Source organism: Ichthyophthirius multifiliis, assembly GCF_000220395.1.
Source record: "Ichthyophthirius multifiliis unplaced genomic scaffold scaff_1120509251427, whole genome shotgun sequence".
Taxonomy (NCBI): Eukaryota; Ciliophora; class Oligohymenophorea; order Hymenostomatida; genus Ichthyophthirius; species Ichthyophthirius multifiliis.
This window is the reverse complement of record NW_004085884.1, coordinates 71,876-99,505: the sequence shown is the minus strand read 5'-3', so window position 1 is coordinate 99,505 and position 27,630 is coordinate 71,876. Positions and strand designations below refer to the sequence as shown.

General features: G+C 16.2%; 6 protein-coding genes across 6 annotated transcripts, besides 52 other annotated features; 3 read left to right on the top strand and 3 right to left on the bottom strand. All coding sequences in view use genetic code 6, as the record gives it.

The window, feature by feature from the left end:
- Positions 1 to 2,025: 2,025 nt before the first annotated feature.
- Positions 2,026 to 3,271, top strand: IMG5_202050 (LPS-induced TNF-alpha factor, putative; the record flags this gene model as incomplete). Its single annotated transcript, XM_004023923.1, has 4 exons — positions 2,026 to 2,080; positions 2,501 to 2,517; positions 2,704 to 2,985; positions 3,026 to 3,271. 4 exons carry the CDS (start codon positions 2,026 to 2,028, stop codon positions 3,269 to 3,271), a joined length of 600 nt encoding a protein of 199 aa, XP_004023972.1.
- Positions 2,633 to 2,679: a microsatellite.
- Positions 2,635 to 2,697: a microsatellite.
- Positions 2,645 to 2,702: a microsatellite.
- Positions 2,658 to 2,726: a microsatellite.
- Positions 3,272 to 3,339: 68 nt separating the features above from the next.
- Positions 3,340 to 3,393: a microsatellite.
- Positions 3,381 to 3,461: a microsatellite.
- A 65-nt stretch (positions 3,462 to 3,526) lies between these two features.
- Positions 3,527 to 3,576: a microsatellite.
- Positions 3,540 to 3,581: a microsatellite.
- A 78-nt stretch (positions 3,582 to 3,659) lies between these two features.
- Positions 3,660 to 3,696: a microsatellite.
- A 136-nt stretch (positions 3,697 to 3,832) lies between these two features.
- Positions 3,833 to 3,894: a microsatellite.
- A 126-nt stretch (positions 3,895 to 4,020) lies between these two features.
- Positions 4,021 to 4,055: a microsatellite.
- Positions 4,056 to 4,742: 687 nt separating this feature from the next.
- IMG5_202040 (hypothetical protein) lies at positions 4,743 to 5,586 on the bottom strand (the record flags this gene model as incomplete). The annotated part of the gene is made up of 2 exons (XM_004023922.1): positions 4,743 to 4,763; positions 5,119 to 5,586. The coding sequence occupies 2 exons, from the start codon at positions 5,584 to 5,586 to the stop codon at positions 4,743 to 4,745; spliced, it is 489 nt and encodes a 162-aa protein (XP_004023971.1).
- A 1,932-nt stretch (positions 5,587 to 7,518) lies between these two features.
- Positions 7,519 to 7,559: a microsatellite.
- A 734-nt stretch (positions 7,560 to 8,293) lies between these two features.
- Positions 8,294 to 8,351: a microsatellite.
- Positions 8,352 to 8,426: 75 nt separating this feature from the next.
- Positions 8,427 to 8,687: a microsatellite.
- Positions 8,688 to 8,930: 243 nt separating this feature from the next.
- Positions 8,931 to 8,964: a microsatellite.
- Positions 8,963 to 9,016: a microsatellite.
- Positions 8,964 to 9,037: a microsatellite.
- A 623-nt stretch (positions 9,038 to 9,660) lies between these two features.
- Positions 9,661 to 9,739: a microsatellite.
- Positions 9,663 to 9,709: a microsatellite.
- A 35-nt stretch (positions 9,740 to 9,774) lies between the features above and the next one.
- Positions 9,775 to 9,835: a microsatellite.
- Positions 9,783 to 9,835: a microsatellite.
- Positions 9,802 to 9,835: a microsatellite.
- Positions 9,805 to 9,908: a microsatellite.
- Positions 9,806 to 9,873: a microsatellite.
- Positions 9,844 to 9,903: a microsatellite.
- A 28-nt stretch (positions 9,909 to 9,936) lies between the features above and the next one.
- Positions 9,937 to 9,999: a microsatellite.
- Positions 9,938 to 9,983: a microsatellite.
- Positions 10,000 to 10,963: 964 nt separating the features above from the next.
- Positions 10,964 to 10,996: a microsatellite.
- Positions 10,997 to 11,257: 261 nt separating this feature from the next.
- Positions 11,258 to 11,294: a microsatellite.
- A 146-nt stretch (positions 11,295 to 11,440) lies between these two features.
- Positions 11,441 to 11,565: a microsatellite.
- Positions 11,566 to 14,154: 2,589 nt separating this feature from the next.
- Positions 14,155 to 14,215: a microsatellite.
- Positions 14,163 to 14,226: a microsatellite.
- A 70-nt stretch (positions 14,227 to 14,296) lies between these two features.
- Positions 14,297 to 14,342: a microsatellite.
- Positions 14,343 to 14,721: 379 nt separating this feature from the next.
- Positions 14,722 to 14,788: a microsatellite.
- Positions 14,725 to 14,797: a microsatellite.
- Positions 14,728 to 14,783: a microsatellite.
- Positions 14,728 to 14,799: a microsatellite.
- A 264-nt stretch (positions 14,800 to 15,063) lies between these two features.
- Positions 15,064 to 15,103: a microsatellite.
- An 864-nt stretch (positions 15,104 to 15,967) lies between these two features.
- Positions 15,968 to 16,006: a microsatellite.
- Positions 16,007 to 16,216: 210 nt separating this feature from the next.
- Positions 16,217 to 16,779, bottom strand: IMG5_202030 (hypothetical protein). The gene is made up of 2 exons (XM_004023921.1): positions 16,595 to 16,779; positions 16,217 to 16,493 (listed from the first exon to the last, which is right to left on the bottom strand). Exons 1-2 carry the CDS (start codon positions 16,612 to 16,614, stop codon positions 16,292 to 16,294), a joined length of 222 nt encoding a protein of 73 aa, XP_004023970.1. The 5' UTR covers positions 16,615 to 16,779; the 3' UTR covers positions 16,217 to 16,291.
- Positions 16,526 to 16,576: a microsatellite.
- Positions 16,780 to 16,979: 200 nt separating the features above from the next.
- Positions 16,980 to 17,058: a microsatellite.
- Positions 17,059 to 17,412: 354 nt separating this feature from the next.
- IMG5_202020 (hypothetical protein) lies at positions 17,413 to 19,962 on the bottom strand (the record flags this gene model as incomplete). Its single annotated transcript, XM_004023920.1, has 8 exons — positions 17,413 to 17,972; positions 18,111 to 18,431; positions 18,478 to 18,634; positions 18,696 to 18,800; positions 18,887 to 18,966; positions 19,267 to 19,429; positions 19,505 to 19,717; positions 19,795 to 19,962. The coding sequence occupies 8 exons, from the start codon at positions 19,960 to 19,962 to the stop codon at positions 17,413 to 17,415; spliced, it is 1,767 nt and encodes a 588-aa protein (XP_004023969.1).
- Positions 17,912 to 17,960: a microsatellite.
- Positions 17,931 to 17,960: a microsatellite.
- Positions 19,902 to 19,944: a microsatellite.
- Positions 19,909 to 19,946: a microsatellite.
- A 613-nt stretch (positions 19,963 to 20,575) lies between the features above and the next one.
- Positions 20,576 to 20,612: a microsatellite.
- Positions 20,613 to 21,178: 566 nt separating this feature from the next.
- Positions 21,179 to 21,263: a microsatellite.
- Positions 21,264 to 21,293: 30 nt separating this feature from the next.
- Positions 21,294 to 21,320: a microsatellite.
- A 294-nt stretch (positions 21,321 to 21,614) lies between these two features.
- Positions 21,615 to 23,475, top strand: IMG5_202010 (NADPH adrenodoxin oxidoreductase, putative; the record flags this gene model as incomplete). The annotated part of the gene is made up of 7 exons (XM_004023919.1): positions 21,615 to 21,899; positions 21,947 to 22,016; positions 22,088 to 22,229; positions 22,276 to 22,396; positions 22,445 to 22,503; positions 22,634 to 23,207; positions 23,248 to 23,475. 7 exons carry the CDS (start codon positions 21,615 to 21,617, stop codon positions 23,473 to 23,475), a joined length of 1,479 nt encoding a protein of 492 aa, XP_004023968.1.
- Positions 22,526 to 22,603: a microsatellite.
- A 1,014-nt stretch (positions 23,476 to 24,489) lies between the features above and the next one.
- Positions 24,490 to 24,529: a microsatellite.
- A 548-nt stretch (positions 24,530 to 25,077) lies between these two features.
- Positions 25,078 to 25,138: a microsatellite.
- A 240-nt stretch (positions 25,139 to 25,378) lies between these two features.
- Positions 25,379 to 25,409: a microsatellite.
- Positions 25,410 to 25,599: 190 nt separating this feature from the next.
- On the top strand, positions 25,600 to 27,144 carry IMG5_202000 (SAM domain and HD domain 1; the record flags this gene model as incomplete). The annotated part of the gene is made up of 1 exon (XM_004023918.1): positions 25,600 to 27,144. The coding sequence occupies one exon, from the start codon at positions 25,600 to 25,602 to the stop codon at positions 27,142 to 27,144; it is 1,545 nt and encodes a 514-aa protein (XP_004023967.1).
- Positions 27,145 to 27,630: the final 486 nt, after the last annotated feature.

Sequence of the window (27,630 nt, the reverse complement as noted above, 5' to 3'; positions counted from 1 at the left end):
TTAACAGTAATATTTTATTTTAATTTTCACTTTTGGTTTCTAATACTACTATTCTTAATCTAAATATTAACCTCAATAATATTATTTTTTCTCAAAAATAATAATTATTAGTAAATAATGTTTATCTAAACTACTATATACGATATTATTTTTGTCCTAATTATTAGAAACTTATCAGAATAAAATAATTAAATATATTAGTATTGGTTTTATATATACTAAATATTTCAAATTCCTTTATTTTACTCCTATTATTTTAGAGCAATTAAAATTATAACTCCTTTGACAGTATATATGTGTTATTTTGTGAATGATTTTAATTGGTTTTTTTAAATTTCCTATTTTTTTCAATTATTTTTTATAATAATACTCTCTTTTGTAATTGAAAAAAATGATAAAATTTTATTTCACAAAAGTTATATCAAAAATTAAAAGCTTTAAGATTTTAAGAAAGTTATTTAAGAATATTCTCTTTCAGATGAATTAATTATTTCCAAAGAATTCCAAAATAAAAAAATAAATTAATGCAAAAATAAACTCTAACAATCAAAAGTTTCATCAACTTTTAAAGAAGAAATAAATACTCCGATAAACGACGAAAATCTCCAAATATTATTTATTAGTAAAAAATATATCCAAAATCATAAAGAAACTGACGTAATATCATCCTTAAAAACCATCTAAATGCCTAAATAAGTTTCTAACCTCCACACAATTATTCTAAAGCTTCTAAATTCACCTTTAGAAATTTCTGAAAATCTACAATTATATTAAATAGATCCACTAACTTTTTAATTTACGGAATGCTTTGATGATAGAAGCTAAAAATATTTGGATATAAAGATCACATAAATCTTCTTTAAAAAAAAGCGTTCAATTCTATTATGTCTGAATGATATAAGCACAGGAATAGTAAACTAAAGAATCAATAACACCCAAATATAAATCGAAAAAACATTTGAAAAAGTAGTCCAAGATATACGAACTCCATTAAATTTTATTTACGAAGCATCGAAAAATTGCATGTAATTTTTCCGAAAAAACCTGTTGAAAAATATATATACAAATTCAATATTTTTAATGAACATTTTAAATAATATTATGGATTCTTAATAAATAAAATAAAATAAATTTAATCTAGTTTTGGCCTTTTTTGAACTTAATGCTTTAATTTTTGATTTAAAAAACATTTTTTTGATTTCTTTAGAAGAAAAAAATATTGATTTTTAAATTATAATACCTCAAAATATTATTTTATATTCTGATTAAATTAGAATTAAGTAGATTTTAATAAATATGATTTCTAATTCGATTAAATTTACATAAAAAAATGGGATAATTAATCTTACGATTTCTGTTTTTAAAAATAATCTGCTTTTCTTTTAAATTAAAGATAATGGATGTGGTATTCCATAAAACTTATAAAATTAAATTTTTTAAGAATATAGAACTGAAAATAATAAACTAAGTAAAAAAATTAATATATAAATATTTTTTTTTTAAATTATAATATAAAGGTGCAGGACTTGGTCTTTCATTAAGTTAAAAATTAATACATTAATTAGGACCTTAAATAAATATTTAGTTAAATTCAGATGGATAAACTGGTACTGAATTTTCTTTTTATTTATTCCAAAATTTAGAATATTAAAAAAACGAAGAAAACTTATAATAAGATGAGATTTAAATAGAAAGTATTTCACATTCAATATAATTACACTAGTTAAAAACTAACTTATCTATGAATAATTTAAGAAAAAATAGCGTAAAAAGCGCGTATTATAATAGATCAAATACTATATATTTTTAAGAAAAGATAATTAAAAAATTGAACAATAACTTATGTCTAAAAAATTTTAAAAAGTTTTAATTATTGATGATAATATTTTTAATTAAATTTTACTTAGGAAAATATTTTAATAATTTGAAGGAAACGTTTTATGTGCAAATGATGGATAATAGGGTTTTTAATTATATTAATAAAATTTATTTGAACTTATTTTTATGGATGATTAAATGCCGGAAATGAACGGTTTCGAAAGTACTAAACTAATAAGAGATTTTGAAGAAAAAAACTAATGTAAAAAATCTATTATTATTATTACAACTACTTAGGAAGGATAAGAAGTTTTCGAATAAGCCTTTAAATCTGGTGCTAACGAAATTATATAGAAACCATTTGATTTTCAATAACTATATAAAAAAATTCAAAAACATATAAAATGAAATTTAATATTTTATTGCTAATACTATTATTATTTTGATAATTTATATTTTTGTTTTATAATTAATTTATTTTATATATTTAATATAAAATTCTTTTCCTTTATAAGGGAAATTAAAATTTTTCTATTTTATAGACAATTAATTATTATAATAATATTTTTCTATTTTTTGTTAATATATATATTTTTTAAACTAATAAAATACAATATTCAAAATTTTATTTATAATAATATGTATAAATAAAAAAAAACTTTAAAATATATTATAAAAAAAGATTATGGTTAATAAAACGTATATAATTTTATTTAATTATTATATTGATTAATAGTTAAACCATAAATTACTACCAAAAATTAATATATAAAAAGAAATTGCAAATATAATCAAAAATTGAATTTAATTTTATATTATATAAAGGAAAATTATTAAATAAAAAATATATAAATAAAAATTTTAAAAAAATATATTAAAAAAAAGAAAAAAACTAAATTAAATAAAAATATGTAATAATAATAACCCTAATACTATCCTGCATTTTAATAACAACAACCAAATTAACAATATCCAACTAATTATTAATAAAATTAACAAGGTGCTTATTAAATGCCCCAAAATTTAGGGATGCAAAATTAAAATATGCAACCACCTTAAGGATTACCAATAGTATAAGGAATGCCAGTAGCGCAAGTAATGCCATAAAATTAAGGAATGTAAATATAATAAGGAATGCCAATAAATCTTGTAGCAAATCCAAATATTGTATTAAAAAAAAAAAAAAAAAAAATTATATAAAAAATAGTAATTACCAAGAACAGCAGACAACGTAGGATACCCAGCTTTAATAGTGTGCCCAGGATGTAATAATTAAGTAACTACTATAACAAACGCATAAGTAGGAGACCATACATGGATTTGTTGTATAATATTATGTCTTACAGTAGGTTGTTGCTGTATTCCATTTTGTGTTGATGATTGTTAAGATAAAATACATACATGTCCTTCTTGTGGAGCTTATGTAGGAAAAAAAGAATATAAAATATGTTGAATTTTTATAATTTAATAAAAAAGATTTAAATAATGAAAATAATAATATTATAATATATATTAATTTTCTATAAATTAAAAATAAAAAATCAATATAAAATAAAAAAAAATATATATTAAATATTATATATTATATATTATATATTATATATTATATAATATATTCTTTTTATATTATATTTTATATTATAAATTTTAATTTCTTTATTATTTTTCTATTTTTTTTTTTAATATCTTTTTATATTCATAATAATAATTAATATTACATTTTTTTTTTTAATTTTAATTAATTTTTTTTTATTATTATTTAAACATATGGATTTAATTTCATATATTTTTTATATAAATTTATTTTAAAATAAAATTTAGATTTTTTTTTTGAAAAATATTATATTATTTAAATTAAATATATTATTTTAATTTAAAAAAATCAATACATATTTTTTTTTTTTTATTTATTTATTTATTTAATTAAATATAAAATATATAAATTTTTTCATTTACTAACTTAATTTTTTTCTCTGATATATATTTAACAACAGTATATATTTTAATATAATTTTTTTTTTATCATTTTTTTTAATTTTATTTATAATGTATATTTTTAATTTTATTCATATTTTAACAGTTTATTTTAAAAAAACATTTTTTTCTTTAAACTTTAAACTTAAAATTATTAAATTAAAATTTATTCATTATTTATATGATTTTTAATTTTATAATCTTTTCTTTTAAAATTAATAGCTTCTATTATTTTTATTTATTATATTTTTATATATTTATTTATTTATAATATATATAAAATCCTATAAATAAAAATTACATAAATATATTATAAACTTTTTATCAAATTTATTTCTAATTTTTTTTATTTGTCATTTATTTATCCAATAAACAATTCTTAATTTAAATCAAATTATTCATTTTAAATTTTTTAATATTATTTTGTATATTTCTTATATTATAATAAAAGTAAATTATACTCTCAATTTAATTATTATTTTATTTGTCTCCTTATAATTTTATATTTATTGAAAAAATAATTTAATTATATTAGATTTATTAATTTTTTTGAAAAATAAAATATATAAATATATGAATATATAATATTATAAACTTTTTAAAATAATTTTTTATGTGAAAATATTTTTTCTTATAAAATACTTATTTTAAATATTTATAAATAAACTATTTATATTTTCTATTATTTTTTATATATATATAATTTTTTTTATTAACAAAAAAATATATAAAAAATAATTATTTTTAAAAATAATTTATAATAATAATAAAAAATAGTAATAAAATAAATAAAAATATTTCATTTTTTCCCAGATTTTTTAGGTTTATCAAGTTCTTATAATTTCTCATTTAATTCATTTTATCTATCTTCCAATTACTTTAGTAAAAGCGCCTCAGTCTCTTAAATTTTCTAATTAATAATTTATAAAGCAACTTCATCAAGAGGCTCTTCATCTTCCTCTATTTCCTATCTATTATTATTTGCATCAATAATTTTATTATCATCCAAGCGACTAAAATTTTCCTAATCTTCGTCTAAATTTTTTAATGCAGGAATTTCATTCGCCTATTCAAGCGATTGAATATCTTAAGGAAAATCAATATAGACAATTTGAAATGAATCTTTAACTTATTGTTTATTTCTTTTAATAAAATCAATTAGATTAAAATGTGCAAAATAACTATTATTTGCATATAATACAATTTCTTTTAATAATTTTAAATCAAAAAATTTCGAGTTTTCCCCTTAAGAATGCATTTGGAGTAATTTTTTGAAAAATATGAAATCTTTTTCCTTATTTTTTATGTTATTTTTTTTCTTAAAACATCTTCTAAAAACACTTCTTTTTCTTTTTCTTCTAAATTTTCATCTATTTAAACTTTTTCGAATTTCAAATCATCTTATATATATACTTAAAACATAATATTAATGAATATTTTAGCCTATTAATCACTCATATTTACTGTATGCTTTGCAAATAATAAATTATATAAGTTAAATTCAATTAGACTTTTCCAATCTATTTCTCGGAAATTCTAATTTATACCAATTTCATTAAAATAATGATTTTCTAAATATTCTCTAGTGAATTTTCGAATATCTTCACATGTTTATGAACATTCTTTGATGTAATAATCTGTAAAAATACATTATAGTCCTGTTTCTAATTACCTTATTCCATATTTTTTTCTATCTTCTTCTTTTTATAGGCGTTCTTCTTCTTCGCGCTTTTATTATTCTTCTAATAAACGTTATGCTTCTAATTCTAATTCTTTTTTATTTTTTGGTGGCATTTGTAAAAAAAGGAAACGCTTTTTTATTTAATATATAAATATATATATATATATTTATAAATAATTTTTTTTATTAAATTAAATTAAATAAAAATAAATTAATTATTTATTTTTTTAGGTTAAAATTATTTTTTTTTTTTTTTTTTAAGGAACCCATAATTGTTAAAAATTGAAAATATTATATAAAGAAATATAGGTTTTGCTTTTCAAAAAAAACTTTTAACATCAGTAGGTAATCCTTACCTATAAATTTTCAATGATGATGGAGATGGCCATATCCCTTAACTGGGATTGATTATTTTATGAAAAACTGGCTACTCATATCGCTGATAAATAAAATTTAATTAAGGATTACAATATTTAAAATGAATAATTATTATAATAAAATTTTTCATATCCTTATATAATTAATACATATATATTAATATATCTTATTTTATATAAAAAAATATATATGAATTATTTTTTATTTCTAATATTATTTATTATTAACTTTATGTTTAAAAAAAAAAATTAAATAGAAAGGGTTTAGAATAATTTCTATTTATTTTTAAATAAAGAAATTTCATTTTTTTTTTTTTTTTTTTGATATTTATTGCAAGATTCATATTTATTTTTTTAATTAAAAAAAAAATTTTAAAAATAAATAAAAAATAATCTAAATAATTGATTCTTTATAATATTCCAAACTTTATTTAATAAAAAGAATATTTTTTTTATTTTATTTTTTTGAATATCTTATCATTAAATAATATATTTGAAAATAAATATTAATATCATATAATCAAATAAAAATAATAAAATGGATCAGCAATAACTTGAATATTTTTCAAAATTAATAGATTCTTGTATTTAAATAAACGAAGAATAAGCATATTATTTGTTAAATAATAGAAAAACACGCTAATTAGTATTAAAGTTAGGTGTAATAAAAAAATAAATAAAAAATTAACATTATTATAATTATTCTCATTTAAAAAATAAAACAAATAAAGCATTGTTTTTCTTAGTAAGATATATAAGACAAAAGAACATGTATATAAAATATAGTTCTTGGCAATATATGCAAAAATTAATCATTAGAAATAAGAGACTGTTTTAAATAAAATAGAAACGATAAGCAAATAAAATGTTTTAAACAAAGGTAGGATTTCCTTCAATGTATAGATTAATTACAATTAGTTAGTCATTAAAATTTAAAAACGTTTTGATTAAAAATAAAGATTCTAAATTATTTTAAATAAGTTTTATTTATATTAGAAGCTATTTCTAATAATACTCTTAATATAATAATATATATAAAAAATCAAACAATAATAATTTCATATGTATTTAAATTCAATAATAAGCTAATTATCTTTTATATTATTTTAAGCCAAATAATAAATATTTATTATGAATAAAACATTTAATTTAAATATATAAATAAAAAACAATAAATATATAAATAAAATATTTTATTAAGTTCTTTAATTAAGATATTAATGATATAAAATGGTTAATTTTTGGTTCTATCTATTATTAAAATACATATTTAATATAATTATGATAAAATTTATTAGATTTTCTAAACAAATCTTTAAATACAATATATAAATGCAGTGTAGTAATATATTTAATTTAATATTTCCTCAATTAAAAAAACATATTTATATATAAATTACGGTATAATAATTATTTTTATTAAAATAATATATTTCAAGTATTTTAATAGGATTTATATTCTAGTTATATTTGGTGTTAAACTTAAAATAATAATATATTTAATTTACCATTTATTTAGAAGAAAAAAGTCGTAATAATTAATTGTTTAACTTTTATACATTTACGAATTACTTTTTAAAATAAATATATTTCATTAAATAAGCTAATTTTCAATCAATTGATTATTTAAGACTTTGAGTTTAAGTAAGAAATAGAAGGAAAGTTTATGAAAAAAAAAAAAAAAATTAGAAAAAGAATAAAAAATAATTCAATTTAAGAAATGAAAATAAATTAATTAATATATTGTATCGTCTCTTCTTTAAATATTATTATAAAATTAAAATTATACTAGATTTTTAAACGAACAGTAGAATAGAGTATTTTAAAACAATAGCTATAAATATAGTTACTAAACTTAATAACGTGTATATAACGAGTATCTTAAGATCTCTTATTTTAACTTTTAATATAATTATAATAAAAATATTTATATTCCTAATTATTAATAATTTAGCTTTAAAGTTAAAATAAACAACTATACATATTTGTATAATATTAACAATAATAAAATTACATTCATTAGTGACTCTGCTATACAAAAATGGATAAACAATATTTAATGATTAAAAAAAATGTTAAAAATGTAAAATTTATTTAGATATAAAAAAATTGATACAATTTAATGCTTATTACCTGTTATTTCTTAAAAATAAATTCAATTATATAATAATATTATTAATAGATTAAAATTAACAAATAACACATATATATGGTATAAAGGCTGATAAATAATATAATATATATATAATTTTACTTTTATATAAAAAATTATAAAATAAATATATTATTAAAAAGTGTTGAATATACTTAAAAATTTATTTTTTTATTAATTTAAATATAATTTAAAATTATTAATTATTATTTTTTATCATAATAAACTTAATAATATAATAATAATTGATATTATTATTTTTTATATAATTTTTATTATTAATGATATTATATATTTTTTAAAAATATTTTTAAAATAATCATTTTTCTTAAAATAATATTTATTAAATTAATTATATTATTATTATTATTCTACACTTGAAGGCGCTAGATGTAGTGAATAAGAAAATTTTCAACTTCATAACAGTGAAAAAAAATCTTCTTAAATTATCACAGTGAACACATTAGATAGTGATAAAAATTAAGAAGATGGCATCAGAAGGGGCTAGAAGAAGTGAATAAGTAGGTTGTCAACGTAAGACCAGTGAACAAAAAATCATCTTAAATTATCACACTGAGCATATTAGATGCATGTAAAATTTAAGAGTATGACAACAGAAGGTTTTAGATAAGGTGAATAAGAAGATTGTCAACGATAGATTAGTAAAAAAAAATATTCTTAAATTCTAACACTTGACATATTTAATAAATATAAAATTTAAGGAGATAAAACGAGAAAGTAATAGATAGTAAAAAAATAAATTGTCAACGCGTATTTAATTTTAAATGATAGAAATAAAAAAAAAGTATAAAAAAATAATGGTTATAGTAGAAAAAGCAATTATAATGAGTTAATTAATAACAAAAAAAATTAATTATATATATAAAAAAAAATTAATGAAAAAAATGTTTAATGTGAAAATATATATTAAAAAAAATAAAAAAAATAAAAATAAATGAAAATAATTAATAATAATAATAATAATAATAATAATAATATAATAATAATAATAATTGATATTAATTATAATTAATTCTTATTATTTTTTAATATTGGAATAATATTTAATATTAAATTTTTAATAAAAATTAATATATAATTGATATTTATTATATTATATTTTTTATGCTAAAACAAATAATCAATATTTATTTATTTTTTTATATTTAAAAATTAATAATTATTCTTTCTTTTATTTTTAATTTTATTTATGATGTTCTTTTTATTTTTATTTCATATATATATTGTTATTTATTGCAATTTTTTTAAGAGATTATAACTTATAATTCAAATTTACTTTTTTTTTTAAATATTTTTCTAATATAATCTAAATATTTAATACTATCTTATTAACAATGAATATAATTAGTATTTCATTTTTAAAACATTTTTATAAGTTAAAAAAAATTAATGATAATAAAGAATTTAATTTAATTTTTTTAATATAATAAGATAATATGTAAATGATATCAAATCAAAGTAAATATAATACCGAAATTTTTTTTAATATGTTTTTATATATTAAGTATATTTAACTGTAATAAATAAATATTATCTAGAATATTAAGATTAAAAGTTTTAAATCTTTTTAGTCTTAGTTTTTGAATTATTATTAAGTTTCACATTTCATATTATAAAAATTTATCCTATTTTATGAAAATATATTTATATTATTTATATTATAATATTTTTAGTTTATTTTATTTAATAAATTAATATTTATTTTAATATTTTTATTTAAAATAATATTTTATTTAATGACAATTATTTAATTTATGAATTTTTTTGTTTCTTTAATAATTTTTTTTTATTTTTTTATATTTTTTTGTATTTAAATATATTTTTTATTTTTAAATTAATTTTTATATTTATTTTTGAATTTGTTATTATTTTTAATTTTTTTATTGAGGAATTTTAAAAATTTTATTTTTATAAAATAAATTTTAATGTAATAAATATTTTAATGTATAATAATATATTTATATTAAAAATAAATTATTTAATTATAATTAATTTTATATATACTTATATTGAAAATAAATTTTTATTTTACTTTAAAAATAAAAATTAAAATATAAAATTATTTATAAATCTTCGTTTTTCTTAAAAAATCTGAATATTTTAGTATTATTTTCTATATCTTTATCTATTATTTTTATATATATTGTTTAATAAACAAAAATTAAGATTGGGAATAAGGATTATAATATGTAGATCTGTTAATTATATAAAAACTTTTGTACGGAATAATTATATTACATTTTATATAAAATTGAAATTTTATGATAAAATTTAATAGGAAATATATTTAAATTTAAAGTGTTAAGTTTTATATTATTATTTTTATATAGTTTAGTTTTAGCTTTATTTTTATTAATTTTAACTATAATTACTAATTATAAAATTTTTGAAGAAATTCAAGTTATGATTTTTATATATTTTTTGGAATATTTTTGAAATTATTTTGATTCTGATTTGTGCTATTTATTCTAATATGTTATGTTTTAAGATATAAGTTAAATTTTATTATATTAACAATTTTAAGATACATGATTAATTTAAATTTATTTATATAATGTTTATGTATATATGTATTTATTTTTATATTTTTTTTTTTCAAATTAATATTTTTTTTAAAAAAGTTTTTTTATTAAAGTTAAATAATTTTATAAATAAAAATGAATATTTTAGATTTCAAAAATAATCCTGGGATTAGTTTTTTTATTTAAAATTATTTCAGAAATAATCAGTAGTTTACATAAAATCTACTTCTTTTAGGAATCGGACTTTTTAAAGAAACGATTTTAAATTATGTAGAAAATCCGATTGAAAGTCTATAAAAAAAAGCATGTAAAAAATATTAAACAATAAATTTTTAAATTTAAAAATATAATAAAATAAGAAAATATCTAAAATTAACTAAACTTTGAATTGAAAGCTTTCCAAAATACTCAAATAATTAAATAGACAAAAATAAAAATAGATAAGAAATAACTCCTAAAGTAATTAATTTATTTTATGATTTTTATAAAAAAATAAAATAAATAAGATAACTTAAAGTCCTCCTCCTTAATTAAAAAACAGTTATTTTTCTCCTACAAGTAATCATCATTTAAATGATTCAAAAATAAAAGAATGTTTTAATTAATTTTAAAATAATCAAAACTTGAAAGAAAAACATCTGTTTCATTCATAAGCATCTTTTTAATCAAAAGAAATGTTTTCAACATTAAGAAATTAATCCCCAATGACAACTAAAAATAAAAAAAGTTAAAAAAAAAAAAGTAAAAAAGAATCTTCTTAAAATTAGTAGTAGGTTCCAGCATATTTAAAAAATGTACAAAGCAAAATTAAAAGTAAAATTTAAAATGATAGGTAGTAATTTGGAGGAAAAAAAGAATTAATAGAAAAAGAAACAAAAAAAAAAAAAGAATAATTTAATAAAAATAATAATAATGATAATAATGATAATAATGAAATTAATGAAAATAATGATAATAATAATAATAATAATAATAATAATAATAATAATAATATTAATAATAATTATACTAATACTAATACTTTTACTAATACTAATTCTAAAGAAATTGTTAATGAAAACGGAGTTATATACTTAAAAGAACAAAGAGAGAAGTACTATGAAAAAAATGATAAATAGTAAGAAATTAATACAAAAAAAATAATTCAATTAATATTCTTGAAATTGCAAATACTTTCTTGTCTTCTCCTCTTGCACATAAACTTTAATCTTAATAAGATAACTAAAATAATATTAAAAATCATCCTACAAAGTAAAAGTTTTATCCTTAAAAATAATTTTTAAATGATATGTAAGGTTAAATAACAAAGCAATATTTTTATAATTATAAATAATTATCTTCATTGAATAATTAGAGTTATTAAAAATCTAATTTTTAACCTAATAAAGTATAAAATAATTACTTTTAATAGAGTCTTTTAAATGTTTATGATAATTCTTAGGATTAATAAGAATAATAGGTTTAATTTTAAACTGGAAAATTTTAATATATGTAAGAATTCGATGCTTTTTATAGAAATAAGAAATAAAAATGAAAAAAAAAAAAATTTAAAAAAAATTATTTGAATATTTTGATGTATATAAATAATATTTATTTATTTTTATTTATTTTTTTATAAAATTTTATATTAAATTTAAACGATTTATTTACTTTGATATTTATTAATAAATAAAATAAAATATATTTATGACTTCTTTATTTAATTAAATTATTAATTTTAATTTAAATTCTCATTTTAAAGATTTAAAAGAAAGATTATAGGGATATTAAATAACATCCTAATGTTTTTATTTTTTTATTTTAACTTTTTAAATAATAATTAATAAAAAATAAAAAGAATAATTAAATAATGAGAAGATTGTTTTTTTTGCTAATAAAAATGGATAAAAATATAAAATAAAAAAACAATTATTTGATATTTTCGATTATTAATTAATTAAAAGATATAAAGTTTTATACGATTTATTTTAAATGAATATATTATTACTTGAGGATGTCTTCCTTTTTATTGAAAATGAAGGTTTTTATTTTTATTATTTCAATTAAAATAAAAAATTAATAAAGAAACATATATTTATTATATTAAAAATTATTAAAATAATGATTTTTAAAAATTAATATATCTATTAAATAATCCTAATTTTAACTTACAAATGAAAATGAATATATTTGAATAACTTCTACTTTCAATTTAAAAAATTCATTCTTTAGGTTATTATATAATATAGTATATGTAATTATTATTTTTTTATAAAAAAAGGTGAAGGATATTTAAATATTAATAAAGATAGTATATTAATAAGTAATATTTAGTAATAATTAATTTTGAAACCTTTAAAATTAAATAAAAATAATATTTTTAATAAAATAATTAATAAAAACTAATAAGTATCCTATATAGGACCCGAAAACATTAATTCAATTCAACTTAACTGTAAATAAATAAAAAAAGTAATAAATACATTTTACATTAAAATATAAAAAGGGAATTTAAATAAGATATTTGGAGTTTAGGATGTTTATTTTATGAGCTTTTTATAAATTCTAATAGACCAATTTTCGAAGATATGATTAATATTTTAAAGTAAAATAAAGAAACTTAAACAATTTAAATATAAGAAATAATTAGATAAAGTTTAGAATAAACAGATAATTTATTTAAATAATAAATTTTAATAAATACTTTGTAAATTTAACTTAAAAATAGAATGAATATAAATTAATTCTTTGAATAGTATATATTATTTTGTTAAAAAGAACAAGATGAAGATTAGATTTAAAAAAAAGATTAATAATTAAAATATCAAGGAGATTATCAAATTATGTTTGAATTAGAAAATATTAATTAATTCGAATTTTAAATCATAAAATAAAATTAAAAAGATTTTTTTTTAATTGCTGAAATTATATTTTATTATGAAAAATAAATGTTTACTTTCAGAAAAGAGATGAAAAATTGCTTTTATTTTTAACATACTTTATAGTTTAATACAGAAAAATAAGTTGAAAAATTTATTTAAAAACCCATTTTAGTTAAATTTTATTATTTAAATAATTAATGTATTTATTTTATAAAAAAATATAATTATAATAGTATATTATGTTAAATTTATAAAAAAATAAAAAAAAGAGAAACTATAAGAATATGGTTAAATTTTAATACAAATAAATTTAAAATATAAAACTTAGTGTTAAACAGTAGTAATTTTTAATAAAAATAGTTATAATTAAAATTTAGGAAAAGCAAGAGTAAAAAAATAATAAAAATTAATTTTATTAATACATTTTGATTTTAGATAAATTGGAATTATATTATTCAATAAAAAAAATAATAAAAAAATGATCAATATGCACAAATATAAAATAATTTATTTTAAATAAACAGAGGCTTATACAGATTAAAAAGCGAGAGAACGCTTACATCAGAAGAATAAATAAAAAATGTAAATGTTTTTGAAAAATAAGGAGATGGAAATGATGAAAAATTACAATAATTTAATTAAAGTAAATAAAATAAAATTAAAAATTATTAAAATAAAAAAAGTATTATAAGAATTAGATTTTAATTTATAATAAAGTATTAAAAAGTAAAAATGATTATTTAATTAAAAATAAAAATATATATATATAAATAAATATATATATATATATATATTTATATATCTATATATTTATATATATTTTTTTCTATATTTTTATATTTTTATTTAACATTTTTCAAGAAAACTAATCTTTATTAAAGAAAATTATTTTATATATATATATATATAAAATTATGTATATATTTATTTAAAATTTCAATCTGAGAATAAACTATTAATTTCTTTTTAAAATTCAGATAATTAATTATTTTATAAAGGTGAGTTTTTTTTAATGAAATTATTAAAATTTTAATCATTTTCATCACTTTCTCCCTTTTAAATTATTATATAATCTTTTTAAATACATTTTTAAATTTTTTAATATAAAAAAAAAATACATCAAAGACATCTGCAACTTCACATAGTAAACTTAAATATTTTGTTTATTTTGAAGAAATACATATTTATTAATTTACCAAATTAAACTCTTTTTAAAAAGCTTCTTTAAAACTTTCGAAATTTTTATAATTATTAACTATATCATATAAATTAATAGCATATCTCCTCGAATAAACTTACTGGAAAATTTCATTTTTCTAATAATAAAAAATAAAAATAAATAAAAAAAATCTAAAATAAGAATAAAAAATAAATAAATAAAAGTAAAAAAATAGAAAATTAGTGAAAAGAAAAACATAAAATAAATATAAAAAATTACATCCCAACAAGAATGTTTATAGCAAAAAATTTAAAAAGTAGCTTCATTTTGAGCATTAAAATTATTTATTTACACCTTAAATTGTATACCGAAAAAATATGCACAATGTAGGTGAAAAAAAGTCTAACAATTTTCACATTTAATTTTATTTCCTTCATTCTTATTACATACACAGCAAATATTTTCATCTTAATCTCTTTTTTATTATTATTCTTCGTTATTTTTTAATACTATTTTTCCATTTTTTAACATTATTTTTTTATTTAAAATCAAACAAGAAACATGGGCAAATTCATTATTTAAGCAAACCATTGGAAAGCCACTTTTAGAACAATATATGCATTTTTTTTTGGAAAAAGAAAACTCTTTTTGTGACTTTAAATTACATAAAACACAATAAAAATCTCCTTCTGGTATATTTTTAATCCCATAGCAGTATTAATGAAAAGAATTGGAACATTTAGAGCAATAAACAACAGGATTAGAATCAGAAATGGAGTTATTGAAGCATATTTTACAATCTATTTCGAAAAAAAAAGGTGATTATTTGATTTAAATATTATTATTATCAATTATATATTTTTTTTTTTCGGAAAATCCTTTTTGGATATATTTAAGAATAGTATTCCATTTAATAATATCGTAAATTTTTATAGATTCTTTATTTAAATCAGTTTTATTTTTGGAATTTTCAAGTTGAATTTTTTAGACAATTTTCGATTTTATTTTATCGTTTTTTTCTCTAAGATTTTTTTGGTGTTCTTCTAAAAATTTAATTTCATCTAAAATTCCCCTTTTTTTTATTTTTTGAATGTTATCTAGAATTTCTTGTGTGTTTTATTCTTATATTTCATTTATATTTAAATTTATAGAATTTTTTATTAATTATTAGATTTTTTAATGGTTATTTTTTTCAATTATTATATTATTTCTTTCCAATAATGATATTTGGCAATATTTTAAATATTAAAATGTATTTGTTTCTATATTTAATTATTATTGGTTAATATTATTTTATTCTGAAACGATTTCTTTTGGGAAATATTCATATTTTATAAAATATGAATTCTATTATGGACATAAATAAATGACATTTAATGTATCTTTGTCATTTTAAAAAGATGAAGATGATTATATTGGAGAAGACGGTTATATGGGAGAAAATTGTTATTATTTAAAAGTTTATATGGGTGGATTGTTCAAAATATATAGATCTTTTGAATCTGGAAACTTGAAAAATTATTCGTTGATAATTTTCCACCAATTTTTAATTTAGGAGACTCTATTTGAATCATTTGTGGTTGGAAATTGGGGTATTTTTTAATTTGTGGGTTATTTTTTTTATATATTTGAGTTTTATGTTTCTTATAAATTTTCTGTTTGCTCATCTTCGCTTTCTATTTTAATTTTTCTTTTTTAAATACAGCCCATTTTTACTTAATAATGTTCAAATTTTTCCCATGTAATAATATATTTTTATACTTTTTTTTTTTTTTTTTTTATAAATAATTATTTTACATTTTTCTTCATTTTTATGTTCGTGACATAATATTTTAAACATATTCATTTCACTTTTTCGATTTCTCATTTTTAAAATTGTAAGCTTTTATTAATAGATACAATTGAAATGAAAATATTTGTAACATGTCCTTTATATATAAAAAAAAGAATATAATAATTGATATAATATATATATAAATAAATATATATATTTATATACATATATAAATATTTAAATAAAAAATATTACTTTTAAGCGCATTTAATCATTTATATTATTTATTAAGATTTTTCACAAATTTAACATTCTAAAATGTCTTATTCTGATGTATTATAATATAATTATTTTGATTTTATATATTAGTTTTTTTATTTGTAAATCTTCAAATTATCAAAATGGAAAAGGGCGCATATAAAATGAACATGAAATTCTTGTTTTGAATATTTTTGCTTTTTATATGGAATCATTTTATATTATTTATATAGGTTATTTGGACAAAATTCGCATATATTCATTTTTTTTTTTTTTTTTTTATTCTATATAAATATATTTATATATTTATATATATTATTTCTATATTAATTTAAATTTATTATTGAAAAAAAATAAAAAATCTTTTTTTTAAAAAAAATAAATATAAATAATATATATATATATATATATATATATAAATATATATATATATATATATATATATATATATATATATATATCATTTTTTCAATCTGAAATATGTCTTTTCAAAGTATTGTTTTCTTATTAATCATTTATTTTTGGAGTATTTTTGATAATATAATTATTAGAATAAATATTATTTATTTTATCTCCAATATGTTCATTATTTTTCTTTTCATTTTCGATATTAATATTTGTACAACTATATTATTAATTATTATTTTATTAGAACTTAGTCTTCTTTTTGTCTTATTTAATTTTTCTAATTTCAGTTTTCCTATTAATAATAGAAGTTGCCAATTAACTATTTTCCTTTAAAAAGTTTTTCTTATTTTCTTATACTTCTTATGCTTATTTTTCTTTATGTTATTTATTTAATCTTTAATTTTCAGTCAAAAATTCATTTTTATCAGTTACTATTTATATATTTTTTGAATATTAGATATCTTCATAATCTATACCATATATTTATTCCCTTTCCTTTTTTTTTTTTTTATAAACTATTGTATATATTTTTATTTAAATTTTACTTTTAAAACATTAATAAATTATTCTAATCGGCTAGTATCTACTTAACCTTTTCCATAATAAGGACACATAATCAGTTCTATTTCTTCCACAACTTTTTTTATTTTTTAGTTTTCCATTTTATATTTCAAAGTTTCTACTTCTTTTATTTTATCCTATAATTGATTTAATGCCAAACTACTTTTACTTATTGCTAATCCACAATCACTATAAGGAAGGTTTTTAGTATGTCCTAAATAATGTTTTAGACCTAAAGCTTCTGCCTCTTATTTATTTACGATTCCCTTTTTTTATGTTAGGAAACCTTATTTATCTTTTAGAATTATTTAGGTTATTTTTGGTAATGCGAATTATTTTTATTCCTTTTATTTTATTTTATTTATTTGATTTTTTTTTTTTTGATTTTTTTTTTATTACATTTTAACTTTATGTTAAGTTGAATATTTTATTGGGATTTTTATTTTTGGTTTCAAAGTATTTTGGATCTGTTTGGTATTATAAAATATAATTTCTTTCAAAATCTTCTTTTTCATTATCAAAATTTTCAAGCTTTTTAAAGAACTTATCTGTAAATAATTATCTTTCTTTTAGTTAAGTACCACCAACTATTTTTATTTTAATTCAAATATATATATATATTTTTTTTAAATATATTTATTATTACGTATAAATCCTTAAGAATTAGAAAGTTTTTCGATTTCTGCTTATATTTGTTCTGTTGTTATTTATTAAAGATTAGGTTATTATAAATAATTTGCTCTTATATTATCTATTTTATTATACATACATTCACAATATTAACAAACTCTAACCCTTTTATAGAAATTATCAAATCTAAAATGTTTAAATTATTTACTGTTTGCTAATTAACTAATAGAATAAACTAAAAAAATAAAAAAAAAACTTATTTAATTATTTTTATTTGATACATTTTCTTGTTTTAAATAATAATTATTCAGTAATCTTAACTTGAGGATTTAGCCTTTAAATTATTTATTTTGTTTTAAATCTTTCTATTATATCTAAATATATTGATTTGTATTAAATATATCTGGATTAATATTATTTATTTTTATTTTTCATAACCTTTTTAAATAAAAAATAATATTAATTTTATATCTAATATAGAAAAAAAAAAAAATATTACATATAAAGAAAAAGCCTCATCATTTTCATCATAAAACGTATTATTAGACTAAGAATCACAATTACAATAAATACCTTCGCATTTGGTAAAGTCTTTTAAACCAGGCTTTTTATATTTTTTTATTTAATATATATTAAATTAAAGGTTTATATTGTTTTTTTAATTTCAAAATAAAATAAAAAAAGAAGTACTTTAAAAGCTTCCATATTATTTTTATCATAATTAAAATCAGCTTCTCCTTCCTAATTATTAAAACAGATTCTTTCTGCCCCTGAAAAATATATTTAATCACTATCATTAAGGAAAAATTCTAATGAAATTTCGGCAATTGTTTTATGAAATTTCGATTCTAAAAAATGGACAATACTCATTATAAAATTGTTACATCTTTCATTTATTTTAGAGGCTAATGACCGGAACATTTTTTGTTAAAATTAATACGTTTTTTTTATTGGCCTTCTTTTTTTATAAATTCGTCATATCTTTTTTATTTTTAAATAAAAATAATTTCTCTCTTTTTTATTTTACTCCAATTATATATGCTAGACTGTTTTTCTATATATAGTTGTACTTTTTTTCTTACCATTATATTGTACTTAATATAGAGAACATCCTTTATATGAATTTATTGGATAATATCCTATTATTTTCGTTAAATAGTTTAAAAACTCTTAATAATCTTAGGGCTTTGATAAAAGTTCTTCTATAACTGATTATGAAGCAGGTCTAATAACCTTTTTTATAAAAACATATATTGATATAATTATTAAATTGGTTTCTTTGTTTTTTAAATATATTTTAATATTTACAACTGAATCTCTGACCTTTTAATAAAAATAAAATAGAAATTTATCTTGCAAATCGATTTTTAAAGAAGGTGTTTTTTCCGAAAAATTAAGATAAACCGTATCACTTTAATTTTCGATTTCAGCCAAATCTTACTTTCTTATTTTTGGATTTTTGAAATATTCTTTTATTACATTCAATTTAAGCCATTCTTCATCTTTTGTTTCTATAATTCCCTTTTTTTTTGAGGTTTTTTTTTTTTTTTAGATTTTATTATTTATCTATTTTTTTAAATATACTTTTAATTGCATACTTTTTCATTTGTAAAAAACCAGTTTTTAGGCTCTCCTTATTTCATTATTATTACATTGTTTATTGTAAACTTTATTTTATGGATTGTATGAAAATCGATTGGAGACTATTTTTGTTTTTATTTAATTTAATTTTTTATTTTATTTTATTTTTACTTCTTTTAAAACATTTAAAAGCCATAAAAAATCATCATCATTAGTTGTCATTTTTATTTTATTTTTGGTATTTTTAATTTTGTTTTATAAAAACTTTAAAATAACTAACTTAATAATTTATTTAATATTATATTTTTTCTTTTTTTAGTTTCATAAATATTATATATTATAAAGTAGAAAACATTTATATAAATTCAAAAAATAAAATAAAACCTAAATGAAATTATAAATTATTATTTATTTATTTTTTCAACGAGGAAGTAATAACAACTAAAGAAGTAAATGAGATATGAACTTAGAATATACATAAGCAATAATTCGAAAAAAAAATATCATAACATTAAATCTATAGTAGTTTATATTAAAAATTATTATTATTATTTTGTATTTTATTTAAAAATAATAATATATATTATTTACTCATCAATATAACTTAAAATAATCTCTAAAGCTAATCCAAACATAGCCGCAACTGAAAAAAATCTAATTATATTTATAGATTTTTTTAAAACCGTAAGAAAACCAAATATATAATAAACAAAAATGTAAATCATATTTAAAATATATAATCCAAGAAAAATATTATAAAGTATATTTTTATCTAAGTTTCCATAAATATTTTCTAGCTTTTTTTTTTTTTTAATTTTTTTTTTTTTTTTTAATTATAAATATATTATTAATAATAAAATAAACATCTTAAATCGTTTTATCTTTATATCTAAAAGTCAACATTTCGAAAACGATTTCAATAATAAACTAAATAGTTAAAAAAATACTAAAAGAAACGTTGTGTTTTTAATACATATCAATTATTTCATCTACAAAAATTGGTAAAGCAATGTAATTTATAAAAAAAGGTTAGTTTGGACCCGAAAATAAAGGTAAAAGAACTTAATTTGCGGGTATTGTTAATAAACTTGATGATGATGATAAAATCATATTTTCATTTTAATTATCTTATGGTACATATATTTGCTTTTATTTATAATCATTTTGATCTATTTTCTTTACTATTTTAATTATTATTTATTTATAATAATTCCAATTTTTTTGTACTTAATTAATATGTCCCATCAGGATTTAATATTATTCCACCTGTTGATTATGATAAAACTGATAATGATTGCTTTTCTGAATTTTAAATCGAATCTCTTTACTAATAATCTTAACTTTGCTATTCTTCATATTATTAATACATTTTTATTTCGATTTTTTAAATATTTTAATGGCTATTTTTTTTTTTTTTTAATGATTATTTTAATAATTTTTTTTCTTTATTTTGTATATATATTTTAATAATATTTTTTTTTTATTTATCTTGATAAAAAATACATACAAAAAACAATTTTTTTACTTTTTTTTACTTTTTTTTTCTCAAGAAATAATTTGTAATTAAATTTTTAGTTTATTTTTCTTAATTATAACTAAGTCTGTTTATTTAATATGATTAAAAATAGTTTATTTTAAATAAAAATGCTATTTGTTTTAAAATTAAGAAAATTAAATTAGAATTTTAATAAATATTTTTTTTTACTTAATATGATTATTTGATTCTTTAAATGAATTAAAAATTTGTTTTTTATTATAATATTTTAATATAAAACAGCTTTTATTTCAATTATATTTAAAATTAAATCTATTTTTAATAATTAAAATAAAAAATAATATGTCAAAAAGTATCATTTATGCTGTAAAAATAAAAAACATATAAAACTTTAATTTAATTAAAATATAGATTATAGGAGGAGGTCCTGCTGGCTTTTATACTGCAAAAAAAATATTTTAAGATAATCCTTTAGCCCATATCCATATATTCGAGAAAACTCCTTTTCCTTATGGATTAGTAAGATACGGAGTAGCCCCAGACCATTAATCAATAAAAAAAGTTACAAAATAACTTAGCGAAGTAGGTACATATGCTAATTTTCGTTTTTTTGGAAACGTAGAAATTGTAATGAGAATTATTTTTTATGAAAAATAACTTTTTTTTTTTAATAGGGTAAAGATTTATTAATATAGGATTTAAAAAAACATTATTCTGCAATAATATATTCATATGGTGCTTAAAGTATTTATTTAAATTTTTGGGTTAATAAAATAACTTTTTATTTTTAAATTTAATAATAAAAAAAAAAATAGATGATAAAAAATTAGGAATTCCAGGTGAAGATTTGAAAAATGTTTTTTCGGGAAGATAATTGGTTAATTGGTATAATGGACATCCTGATTATATAGATTTAAATATTGATTTTAGTAAAATAAAGAATGTTGTAATTATAGGGTATTTAAACAAAAAAATAAAATAATAATAATAATAAAAAAAAAAGCAATGGAAATGTGGCTTTAGATGTTTCAAGAACTTTAATAAAAGCAAAAAACAACACATTGGATGAAACAGATATATATACACCAGCTCTTAAAAATATAAAGGGAAATAATATAGAAAATGTAACAATAAATAAATAATAATATATTTTTTAATTATAAATAAAAAAGATACATATAGTTGGAAGAAGAGGTTTAATATAATCATAATTTTCTGCAAAAGAATTTAGGTATATTAAATAAACTAAACAGATATATATATAAATATAAATAAATATATATATATATATATATATATATATTTATATTTACTTTATTATATATATATATTTTAAATCATTATATGTTTTATAAAAATAGGGATTTTATTCAAAATAAAAGTGCAAATTTTTATATTTTAAAAGACGAATATGAAAAAAGTTTTAATAAAACATCCTAAACAGAATTTAACGACTAAATGTTTTCTAAAACAATAATAGCTCGTACAAATTATCGTAAATAAAAAATATTGAATAATATACCTGTAATTGATACAATCAAGGATATAAAGAAGTTAAATGAGAATTAAATAAACATCTTTTTGAGAGTTTTATTAAGCCCATATCGTGTAAATTAATAAAATGGGTAAATTAAATCTGTTGATTTTTATAAGAATACGCTCTAAGGTGAACCTTTTTAATAAATATGCATTTAAGATAAATCTTAAAGTGTAAATATTCAATGTGATTTACTTTTAAGGTGTATTGGATATGAAAGTTATAATATAGATCCTAAATATACTCCTTGGAATAATTAAAATAATACCATCGAAAATAGTAATGGATGTGTACTTTCTATGGAAGATAAATAAAAAGTTTAACTTGGAGTCTATACTAGTGGATGGGTAAAAACTGGTCCAATTGGTATTCTAGATTAAACTATGATTGGTTGTATCGTAATTTTTATTTTAATTTTTTTTATTTAATATTATTAAGGAAACAACAAATAATATATATAATCATTTCAGAAATGAAGTTTTGGAAAGAAAAGATAATAAATGTGAACATTATATTAATTAGATATTATAAGAGAAAAAGATTAGGGTAGTTAGCTTTTAAGATTGGTTAAAAATTGATTAATATGAATTATAAAAAGGTTAATCTAAAAATAAAATAAGAGAAAAAATATGTACTATGTAGGAAATACTAAAAGTATTAGAATGATATATACTTATTATTTATAAAATAAAAAATATTTAATGGAAAAGGTAAAAAAAAATATTACAAAACTTTTCTTAAAATAAAAATAAATATTTAATTATAGTAAAATTTAATCTGTTGTTAATTATTTTATTTAAAGTAAAGATATTTATTTTATTTTTACAAAATATAAAATCTATAACAAAAATCATAAAGTTCAACAATTATATATTTATTTGAATAATTAAGGACAATAACTATATTTTTGTGTTTTCCTGCCTCCAAAAAATTATTCGATATAAATAGAAATTTTTATTTTAATTTTTTATTTTCCAAGCAATTCAATTTCAACTAAAAATTTTTTTTTTTATTATTTATCATTATATTATCTAAATTTATATCAACGAACCCAAATAAATACGAAATAAAAGTATGCTCCAGTAATACTATATTATTATTAATATCTTTTTATTTGATTAAAATAATTTAATAGGCTTTTATTTTCATTTAAAAATTATCACGTATAGTTTAGCATCATATTTTAATTAAAAATATAGTCTATATATAAATTAATTTACATTATTAATTAATCTTGGCTTAAATAATCGTTTTATTTGCCTTTATTAATCTTCATAGAATTATTATGCTTTTGAAATATAATATAATAATAGAGGCTATTATTTACTATTATAACCATGTTTTTTATTCGGGGGAATCGCCCCTTTTAATAAAACTGAACTATTTAAAGAAAAAAAGTTTGGTTGAATTGATTTATCAAGATTTTCTTAAAGATTTTATTTAAAACACTTTTTTAACAATTTTATTTATATATTGAACTTAATTTTCATTCTAGTTTATTTACTGGTATATATTTTTTAATTTTATTTAATCGCCTTATGCTTCTTAATTTTTTTTTATATTTTATTAAAATTATAATCTTAATTTATATTTATATTTTTTAGACTGTTTAGTTTTCCGATTATAATATTTATATTTTTAATTTAATTGACGTTTATGTTTTGTTTATTTTTATAATAAAAATATAATTATATATATTAAATGAAAATTAATATATATTTTAATCTTTTTTAATTATGAAACATATATTAAAAATGACTAAAGAGCATATATCTAATAAATATATATAGTGTTTAAAAATTTCAATTAATTACATTGAAATATCTTTGTTATATCAAATGACATTTTAGTTTATATTTTAATAATTGAATTTTCGAATTAAATTTATTATTATTGTATATTTCTTTTACACTAAAAATCTAAGATAATAATTTTAATAGATTTTTCGGATTATAAAATTATACATATAATGATGCTAATATTTTTTTTATTTTATATATATCAATATACATATGTTTTAAAGTATAAATTCATAATTTTAAAAATATTTTTTATAATTTTTTTTTTTTAAATTTATAAATTAAATATTATAAAATATATATATTATTCAAATTTTTTTATAAATATATTTTATTGTATAAATTAACAATTTTTTTTATTTTCTTAATAAATTAGTATAAATTTTACAAAATAATATGTATTTGAAAAATATAATGATTTTGTATTATTTAATAATCTTTAAATTCATTAAATAAATAATAAAATAATATATTATATATATTGTTTTTTATTATAAATTTATGTAATTTTTTTTTTATATAATATTATAGCTTATAAGCAAAGTGAGTTTAATCAATATATATTTTTTAATAAATTATTTATAAATAAAATTTAAATTATATATATTTTTTTAATTTTTATGAATAAGTTATTTATTTTAAGAATAAATATTTTTTTATTTTGACAAAAAAAATAAGTTCCATATTTCAAAAAAAAAATTGCTTTTAAATAATAAAATATATATATAAAAAAATCATATAATACTATATAGTTAATTAGTTTATTTGTGTAATTAAAAATAAAATTAATTAAATATAAAAATAAAAAAGTATATATTTATATAATATATTTAATCATTTCTACTTAAAAATTTAATTTTTTTAAAATATAATTATTAAAAAAGCATTTTATTAATGAAAATACATAACATTAATTTTAAAAAAATATGTATATTTAAAAAAAAAACAAAAAAACAAACAAACTATAAATTTATTAAAAAAAAAAAAAAAAATGTCTAATAAATGTTCTATTTTATCTTAAAACTAAAGTCATTTATATTACGTAAATTCAAATTCCAATTCAATTCCATTCAAATAGCAAGGCTAAGACGAATATAGAAAAATATCCGACCCCGTACATTAACTAATAGAACTCCCAGCATAAATATGGCGAATAATAGATACTCCATAATTCTAACGTTTACGTAATATTAAGTAATTAGGGATAACATCTTTCGTATTTAACGGTGCAAACCACACCCGATTTGAGCATAGCTTGGGAGTAGCGTATTTAGCCTAACAATATATGACACAAATATTACTAAATCACCACAATAATTATAAAGAGTTGAACTTTGAAGATGAAAAAGGATTTTATAAAGCCCAATTATTAGTCACTATTGCTGGTTTATGCCATGATTTAGGACATGGTCCATTTTCTCATATGTTTGATAATTTATTAATGCCTCTTTTAGGGGAAAAGCATTGGAGTCATGAATAGGGAAGTTGCGATATGTTGAAATTTTTGTTAGAAGAAAATGGATTTAATTAATAGGAGAACCTTATTTACTTTAAAGGAGTTAATTTTGATCCGAATAAAGGGGATTTGGATGTTATTTTAGATATGATAATAGGGATAAATAATGAATAGAGATTACAGAAATATAAAGGGAAATATCCTATGTGGATTTTCGATATTGTTAATAATAAAAATACTACTATAGATGTGGATAAGTTTGATTATTTATCAAGAGATCCTTTATGTTTGGGAATAAGACATTAATTTCAGTGCGATTTTTTATTTAAAGAAAGTCGTATTATTGATGATAATATATGCTATAACTCGAAAATTCACTGCGAAATATATGAATTATTCCAAACAAGGTATAAAATGTTCAAAAATGCATATTTACATAGAGTTGCTTAGGGAATAGAGTATATGCTTTGTGATGCATTGGAAAAAGCAAATTCGGTTTATAATTTTAGGAATATAGTTAAAGATATGAAGTAGTATTAGAAATTAACTGATAGAATTTTAGAAGATATAGTTTTTTCAGAAAATTAAGAGTTGAAGGAAAGTCGGGAAATCCTAGAAAGGATTTTTAAGAGAAATTTATATAAATTCGTCTGTGAATTTGTTTGCGGGATAGATGAAAAAATCACAAAAGAGGAAGTTTTTGAAGGCTTATAAAAATATTTAAATTAAAAAGATAGTTAATTAGAGAAATTTATTAGAGTAAGTATTTCTCGTGTGTCTTATTGTATGAATAATCTAGATCCAGTTAGAAAAGTGATGTTTTTTGCGCCTTCAAAGATTTAAAAATGTGGATTTTTAGATCCGGATACTGTTTCATTGTTAACTCCAAAGAGTTTCGGTGAAAAAATTGTTAGGATTTATGTTGTTAATAATAAGGATGTGGGATTTATTTAAGATATAAGAGAAGCTTTTTGTAAATATGTTAAGATTGAGAAAAAAAAAGAAATAGGTAATTATATTAAAAAAAATTAAGACTAAGATTTAATTAATAATTCGCCATATAAAAAATTATGTATTTGAGAAAAAAAAATAAAAAAATTATATTTTCTATTTATATATTTTATACTTATAAATAAAATAGATTTTTGCTTTTTTTTTAATTTCATAATTTTTTTATATTTTCAAGAAAACATTTTTTAATAAACTTTAATGTTTTTTAAGTCTTCATTTTTTTCTTTTATATTCAAAATCTTTATTTATTTTTCTATTTAATCCTTTAAATTAGGATTTAAACTTAAACACTTATTAAAATCGTTTCTCGCTTTTTAATATTCGTTCAATTCTACATATGCTAAACCCCTCCTAAAATAAGCTTTTTCGGAAGAAGCTTTAACTTCCAAAGCCTTACTTGTCCTATATATACATTTATCCCAATTTTTATTAAATAAATCTATTTAAGACATATTTAAAAAAGCTGAACATTTCAAATCTATCACTTAAACAGTTTATTATTAATTTATGCGAGTTTCTGCATTTCCATATTGATAAAGTTCACTATTTTCATCT